Source organism: Netta rufina (genome assembly GCF_964035555.1).
Source record: "Netta rufina genome assembly, chromosome: 4".
NCBI classification, from domain to species: Eukaryota; Metazoa; Chordata; class Aves; order Anseriformes; family Anatidae; genus Netta; species Netta rufina.
In genome coordinates this window covers 35,786,204-35,795,018 of record NC_140127.1, presented here as the reverse complement: position 1 = coordinate 35,795,018, position 8,815 = coordinate 35,786,204, and the positions used below count along the sequence as shown (strand labels likewise).

General features: G+C 36.0%; 1 protein-coding gene across 1 annotated transcript; it reads right to left on the bottom strand.

Moving 5' to 3' along the window:
• Positions 1–915: 915 nt before the first annotated feature.
• On the bottom strand, positions 916–8,418 carry LOC311208946 (uncharacterized protein). The gene is made up of 6 exons (XM_084285992.1): positions 8,283–8,418; positions 5,849–6,001; positions 3,710–3,733; positions 2,401–2,480; positions 1,694–1,773; positions 916–1,168 (listed from the first exon to the last, which is right to left on the bottom strand). The coding sequence occupies exons 1-5, from the start codon at positions 8,326–8,328 to the stop codon at positions 1,702–1,704; spliced, it is 375 nt and encodes a 124-aa protein (XP_084142118.1). The 5' UTR covers positions 8,329–8,418; the 3' UTR covers positions 916–1,168; positions 1,694–1,701.
• Positions 8,419–8,815: the final 397 nt, after the last annotated feature.

The window sequence follows — 8,815 nt, the reverse complement described above, 5'->3', positions numbered from 1 at the left end:
CCTCTGACACCAGTCAGTAAGTGCTACTCAATTAGGGGAAGTAGTGGAATAATGATGGTATCATCCAGTAAAGTTCAGGTTTTCAGCCTTAACTGACTCTGGATTATTATAATTATTAGTATTTTTATCAAGGACTGGAATTAGAGTACGGAAGGTCCATCAATTATATGGAGCAGTTAATCCTTTATAGACACAGTCACTTATGTTAATGGACAAGTTTTTACCAGTGTATCAACAGATCTTCCACACTCTATGGAAACAGTTTTTCCAGAAATTTTCATATTTCCTCTCTTACAAAATAAATGTACTGAAAACTGCATTGCATGTCTTGTTGAGGCTATGGAATTTCTCTGGGTAGTAGGGGCAGCTTTGTCACAACATGGGGTTTCACACACTTAAATTTATGTAGCTTCTCAGAAGTGTATGCCAGGATATGAATTTACGCTGCACTAGTGATTTCTGCATTAACTTAGCTTGTTTGTTTATCTTTTGCCTAAGGTCAAGGTATGAGACTATTCTGTTATTTTGTTCCATGAAATCATCTACTTACTGAGAGAGTGCAACGTAGTTCAACTTTTAAGTTCATGCTCCAGTCTAAGACATCTTAATAAGCTTACGACAACAAGACTTATATTTAAATGACTAGATTTTTACACAGCTACAGTGCAGAAGCCAAACACAGTGCAGTGAGTAAATGAAGGTTTGCAGTGGCCAGCTTTGATTAATCACTGATAATATTTGTCCCTAAATGAGTGAATATGTACATCAAATATATCATTTAGAAATAGCTTTAAAAAATAAGAGTATGTATCTAGACTAGTAAATTAAACAATGTCTAGGAAACTCCCATGCACTGGAATGCTGTTGTTTATTCAGATAACCTGGTTGTGGCACTTGCCAAATTTTGGAAGTTGGAGGCATCCAGGAGCCATTCCCAATAGGTAATACACACAATACAAGTTTAAACAAGGGCTATTCCAGCTATGTCTCAACAGTGCCAATGTTCCTGTGCAGGTTTAATTCCTTAGTATATACATAGCCTAAGTGTGCCATTTTCTATAACTTGGATCTCTTTAGTTTCAAGAATTTATTTTTTGAATATTCTGCTCTTGTGGAAGAGCCCTTTAAATATCTATCAACTGAGAGGATTTTCATTTCTTCTTTCCTCCTGAAAAGGACATAAGAAAAGAGAAAAATGAAAAATATTATTGGAATACAAGTAGGATGGAAACACACCTCACTGTAGTATATAGCAGATCAAATACATATTAAAGGCCATAAACACCGATGATTAATTTTCCCAAAGTCCCAAGTATCACACACATTTCACAGAACTCAATGTAGTTACGGTATTGATGAGGAAGGAGTTTATAAGGCTTGGGGCTCTGCAGCAGTTTAACGTTTCCCTTTTTATACTACAGGCAATGCATGCCAAGTGAGGTGGTATTTAAAATCCCCCGGTTTTAATGCTTTACCTAAAAGCATTGTCCAAGACTCTTTTAGTGACAGAGATTTCTTGTCATCTGACATTCCAAATTAGTTTTGAGTGATTTGAAATATTCACTGAAAAATGGGAAACTGCTGGCTCAGAGTCCCATAGTTTACACTACTCCGCCATACAGGTGCACTGACCAAGGGATAACACAACAGCTCTCCCACTGTCATTGTAATGCTCTTTCAAATGGCCACTCACATTGGTTCTCATAACTTGGTATTTTTTAAGGTCACCACAGCTTCACTGGAGGGGTCAGAGTTAATTTCAGCTGAACTTTCCTGTGCAAGAAACACAAATTTGTTATTATTGTTGCAGTATGCATCTAAGCTATGCAAACACAAAATCAATAATGTCAATATAATAATAGTATTAGTTTGTCTGGGATTTTTTCCTTACATTAACTTGCTTCATTAATGCAGTAGCGTATGTTTGCATACCTGAACCTTTAGTGTTACTGTATTATTCTTATTATAAGTTACTTTTTAATTTGTTAGCAATATTAACTTATGGTTGCAATGTAATCACTGCACCCAAAGTAACCCAGACAGATAAAACTCACTTGAATTGCTGAGTATCATCTCTGATGCAGGACCTTTAATGACAAAAACTGTCATTAAAGGGAGAATAAAACTGCAAAACAGGAACCATGCCTACTAAAATGTGAGCAGGTCTGACCAGGAAGGGAGGTCAGCTACTGTAAATTAAACCTTGATTACAAGATGACTAATTTAGGAATACTATGCAGTGGCAAAAAAATCCCAGAGAAGAAGAAACTACAGTACAAACAAGCGCCACACATCTGAACGAAAAGTGGAAAAACCAGGCATCTGACACTTCATATTCTATAATGTGTGGATAGATATGCACACATAAACAAATATCCAAAGGTAGAAACTTCGACTTACCTTAGACGATTTCCATTTGAACCAAAGAAAAGCAATTACACAAATCAAGATGATCACAAGGGAAATGCTGATTCCTGCCACTAAAAGAGCAAAAAGAAATGTACTCGTGACTCTAAGTCATTAAGAAAAGGAAAAAAACTAAATACTTTCATTTGTGGTGGTTAATTATGCAATACTACATGCTATACAAAAATCTGGATCTTTATTTTTCCTACAAGCAAAAATCTCATTGAAGTCTGGATGAGTACAGAAATGAGCCAAGCATATTACAGCTCATTACAGTTGAAGATTTTTTGGCAATACAAAGAAACTTTCGTCTAGATTAAACCTGAACAAATCAGCTCCACATAACTCACCTCCAGTACATTCTAAAGCATCTGTTCAGTCATGAGAAATAATACTAAGATTAAAAACAGATTTATACGGAGTAATGCTCTTTCAAACCTGAGAGACCTTGTAAGGCCTTAGTGTTTTCATTTTTCTTTGTAAAAATGAAGCAGATTTTGCAATTTTCTCAACAATTTCTGCGACCCTACCTTGAGGAGGTTCAGAACACTTTCAGACCACAACAATCTCAGCTTTGATTTTGCAGGATTTTAAGCAATGTGCTATTTTTGTCTGACCATGCTTTTCATTGTATTTTTACAGTATTCAGCAGCACAACAGATCAGATACATAACACCAGGGAAAAACTCTGTCTAGTTATTCATATATAAAAAAGCGGACTTAAATTGTAATTAATGTTAATAATGCTGTGCTAATGTTAATTGTGTTAATGTCATTTTCAATTAATATTACTGCACATAATGTATGTGAATATTAACATAATTATGTAAAGTTAACATTTATTTCTGTCTCAAAACAGGTCTGTAAATGTAGTATAATAACATTTCCTTGACTTTACCTCTTCTGTTTATTATCACACATCAAAATGTGTTATATTTATCTCCAGTCTTAGTATACCAACAGTTACTACTGTTCACAATATTATTGGTGCTACAGTTTTTACAGAAAGAAAAAGCCTCAAATATAAATTATTGTAATAAAATATCAAATTATTATGGTTTAATCTAGTACAGCGATATTCTTATTACTCACATATATCCACAGAGAAATATCATGATTTGTAATTATAAAGTGTATTCAATACTCTGTCATAACAACTAAGTTTTTCAGCCCAATGTATGCAAGTCCATACATATGTTTTTGTTTTTATAGCCAATAGCAGTAAAAGAAGTTGGAAATTAAAAACTTGGGTAAAGAAAAAAATATTTAAACAGAATTTTGCATCTTGAATTTGTCAACGTACCTACTGTAGATGACAAACGTTTTTCTGTTAAAAAAAAAAAGAAATAAAATTAGAAACATGAGCAAACTGTACGACAATGTGTAATGAAGCTGAAAGCTGGTGTTTTTTTTGGCAACTACAAAGCACTAAATTTAGTCACATGCTAGAAGCAAATTAACTCATTTTTTTCTGCCAAAAGAATAAATTGCAGTTATTAACTACTTTGTTCCTACATTACATTCACTTTACTTGTATGCTGATTTCTGTTAACCCTCCTTCAGATGTGTTTTGTCTGTTTGTCAGGTAAGGCTTTGTGTGCAAAGCCTCTCATATATTCAAAATTGTATATTTACATATAATTATAATTAGCATAACTAAGTCCAAATCAGAATGTTGATATTTTTCAGATCCTGACATGCTGAACAAGGAAGAAGTCAGCAAATAAGACTGTTGCAGCCAGAAGTTTCCTTCTTTTTCTTGCCTTTCTCCCGTCTTCACCAGTGAAACACCACACAAAACCTCATAAATGTAGGAATTAAGAAAGTACTAGCATCTGAAGCCCTGGCCTGTACCCAATGAAGTTTTGTGCAGCTTGTAGCTGTGATCATGAGAGTAAAAATGGGGCTTGTGAAAGCAGCCACTTCATAAAGCCTCCAGAAAGATGAGCAGGAGCTGGGTATCAGCTCAGATATGCACACAGGCAGGTGCTGGTGACCCTGCACAGGGGGGTGTCACAGTAAGAAGCAAGACACTTAGTGGGTCTGGGGGGGGAATATTTCTGCTGTGATCTTCCTCATCAGTTTTCTTCCTTTAGCACAGAATTCCAAGCTATCCACTGATCATGAGAAGCACCTGACATTTTATACTGAATGACTTATTTTCTGCTTCTTGACAGACAATTATTCAGGCTGTGTTATTAGAGATGTCTCAAATACTCTTTGTGCTTCAGCTTCCACCTCTGTAAAAACAATGGGAAACCTGTTTAAATCCATCACAGTGTTATACTGCCGCTAAGTTGGTCCATGTTCAAACCTTTTAAAAGACTTTTGAACAGAAAGTACTTTCAAAAGGCATGTCAGTACGAATACAGATTCACCTGTATTTCAATGCAAGGGTACTGGCAGAGGCACCATTAGGGTACTCTCAGCAGCCTGCTCAGCATTTGGTATGGATTCAAGGACAAATAAATACTGACAAAGTGAGTTTTGGTCACATTTTGAAACAAAAGCAAGTCAGTCCAATTTCAGTTTCTCCTACAAGTAAACTACAGGTTTGGCCCTATGTCCATCACATAATGGTGAACAAAACAAGACCGAGGCACCTACAGCTTGCTGCCTTTCCATAGCAATGCCAAGTTGCACCTCATTTTAAACACAGGATTAGGGTAAAATTGATCGAGTGACTTAACAAGTTCACCTCTGCAGAGTCACAGTAAGTAGCAGTAAGTCCATTCTTAGCTCATCTCAGTCATGAAGTAACTCACATTATTTTAACTACTATGTTTTATTTTACACCTGGAATGGGCTCAGTGTATCTATTATAGCAGGGCCATATATTGTTGCACTCTACAAGTTCCTGAAGGAAGGTTATGATGAGGAGCCTCTTCTCTCAGGTAACTAATGATAGGACTTGAGGAAATGGCCACAAGTTGTGCCTGGGGAGATTTAGATTAGATATCAGGAAAACTTTTCCTCTTGATGAATGCTTAGGCACTGGAACGTTGGAGGTGGTGGAGTCACCGTCCCTCACAGTGTTCAAGAAGCACCTGAACAAGGTGCTACGAGATATAATTTAGTAGCGTAGTGGGTAGTATTGGTGATAGGATGACAGTTGGACTAGATGATCGTGTAAGTCCCTTCCAGCCTTGCATTTCTGTGTTTCTATGACTTCAATATCTTAGGCAGCAGGCTTAATGATAGCTGAGAAAAGAAGCAACTTGCACTACAGTGACAGTGTCAAGATGCAGCAGGGCAAAATCAGACTGCAAACAGGGAGAGGCACAGCAGGATATGCACAGAAAGAGTGGAGAACTCGCAAGAGTCAGCTGGTAGAAAACAACAGTGACAAAAATGAAAAGAGTAAATTCACAAGATTTAGGTATCCACGCTGCGGGAAGGACTGACATAGGATTTGTAGAAAGTAATAAATTAAGAAATGAACCTGGAACAGGACTCGACCCATTTTCTGGTCCGGTTGTTACTGGTTTTGATTCAGCTGCTGCTGTTTCTTGGTGAGAAGCTCCTGTTACATGGGAAGTAGTTGGCTTTAACGTTGATGTATATGCATGAACATGCATATTTTTAACAAAATACCCTAAAAAATAAACAAAATTAAAAATTAGCAAACTAAATTAAAAACAAATTAAAAAATAAAAATAAAAATATTTAAAATATTTTAAAAAATAAACATTAAAAATAAACAAAAATTAAAAAATTAAACACCATTTAAAATAGAACTATTGCTGGAGTATTTCTTATTGAGATTGTCTCACAATTTCTGTTATAAATACTTTCTTGCTTTCAAATGCTTGTAACTTGGGCAATCTTGGCTCCTATTTTGCATTTGCAATATTTGCCTCCATCTAACTTTTCTGTTTGGACATTTCATTTGCAATTGTTAAGACATTTCATTTACTCAGGTTAAAAAAATATTTTCATAGACTTCTCAGAATTCTTCTCTGATATTGCAGTGCTTCCATGCTTTGGAGCAAGAGCATGAAATCCACCAAGGAATAGTAACAAAGCTGTAGCTTTTACTAGATCTGATCACTCTATGAAAATTAGAAAAAAACATTTTCATTTTCATTTTCATTTGCTTTGATGGGGCTTGAAAGGAAAAGGCAGCTAAATTCACCTGGGATGTTTACTGATATTCACCCTCTTTTTCACTTTTCTTCTTGCCTTTAATGCTTCTCAAATGGGAAGCAATCATGTTAATACAGATGAAACACATTATGTTGTTTTAGCTAACAAATGAAAACATCCTGTCTTTCAAATGCCTCCTCAACTTCAATTGAAAATTAATGAAAAAGAAGATTTGGGGAGGGGTGAAGGTTCCCTGAACTTTTTCTGAATGACAGGAAGAGAGGAAATCCCTACACTTTATCGAGTTACTGGAGAATTAAGCAGGTGCTTTCTTATACTTTCTCTGTTGTGACATTAAAAACAAAATAAAACCTCATCTATGGCAGCAAGTTTAACCAGTGAAATCCCAGAGGTTCCATATAGGACATAAGTGACTGAAACAGCATGGGGGGACAAAAAAAGTGGCACATGATAATCTTAGACATACAAGTTCAAAAGATTAACACCCTCAAACATCTTACATATTTATGGTCTCCCCTGAGGTCTTGCATTCTATCAAGTTCTTCCTAGAATTACAGCATAACCTCCAGGGAAAAACTCCACAGCTTCTCTGAGAGGGAGCAAACAGATGCAATACATTGCAATGAAAAAGACCAGTACTCAGGGGAGGGGGCTGCCTCTCTCTGAGAATATACTGCTCGCACTAGCAATGGGTTTAAGTTGCTTGCTTTGTCACTGAAGCTTTTACAGGACTCCGCCAAGCAGAGCACCACTCTGCAGCATGTGTCTGAAGATATACATATCTCCATGAACTGCTTTGAAGGCGGATGGCATAAATGCTAAGCCAGGCCTGTGATCTTGAGAGCACATGCGCTCTCATGATAAGAAGGTCCATTAGCCACCTTCCCCCCAACCCTCTTAGCACCTTCTTAAATTCTTGGTCTATTGCTGCCTTTAGTGGGACAGAGGTGTAAAGATGTATGTCTTTGCACCAAGCTAATTATATATATTTTTTTTCTTTTTGCCATAGAAACAATGCTATAGTGAAATTTTATGAAACTGATACAGCTGGTCACAAATTCTAATGGCTAAATATAACATCCTTTTGTTAGACACATGTTGTAAGGGGACTCTGCTATATCATATTTAGTATGATATAATATCTAAGTAAATTTACAAAATCTTTGTGCAACAATGAGGAAGACCTGGTGTTTATGGTTGAATGACTTGAAATAATTCAATTTTTTGCCTTCCCTGCAGCATCAGTGTGACACTGCCACTGTTACTGTAACTAGCAGTGCTAACAAAAACGGCATGATCTGTATGTATTAACGTTTTTCTAGTTCTACTAATGATAGAATATTTATCATTATTGATGTTAACATTTATTTTCAGCATTCTTTAATGAAAATAAAATGCTGCAAAAAGAAGCCCTACCTTTTATTGGCATGTGTCTCTCTCTGTATTTGCAAGGGATTTCCTTAAATACAAGACTGACTTATTCTTCAAGTCTGATTATTAGGGGTGCTACAGAAAATTGTATGGCAAAATATTTTTATGCTTTTTATGTGAGTTTTATCTTACTGATACAGATGTAACTAAGGTAATCTTTCATGTGGTAAAATATAATAATGCACAGAGAAACACCTTTGATAATTGTATAATGATTTGTAATGATCAAGTCATATTAAGCTTCATCTAAAATAAGCTTAGGAATATCTTCAAAAATTACTGAAAAGTATTAACGAGAAAGTAATAGCTGAAAAATATCTAAAGAAATGTTCACTCACCTGTAAGCAGCAGGATGAATGTAGGTATTGTCTTACACATCTTCATTTCTTTGTTTTGTATCTGCCACAGTGCAAAAAAGACAGAAAACAAACCTGAAAAATCCCCACGTCACTGTCCCAACAGCAAAGAAACCTTGGCTGTTACCCCTAAGGCAACAGACCTCAAAAGACTAACCCTGCTGCATTTATCATTTCCTGAGCCACTTATTGGCTGTATCAGACTGTTTCAAAAAACAGCTGTTAGTAGGACTCCCGTGCCACATAAATTATATAACTACAGGAACTTTGCATACATTAAAAAGCATTTACTTATTACAAAGTGAAATGTGCAGGACAAAAATCACAAAGCCAACAACTAAACGACAAGCTCTATTCAGATGTAAAAACAAGTTATGAACTACACTTTTAGAAAAATACTCTAGTTGTGATGAGACTATTATCACTTCACACCTGCAGAGAGCCTTTGTGAACATCTTAAAGCACTTTGAAAGCGTGGAAATGGTATCCTTTCACAGATGGGAAAGCCTGGCCAC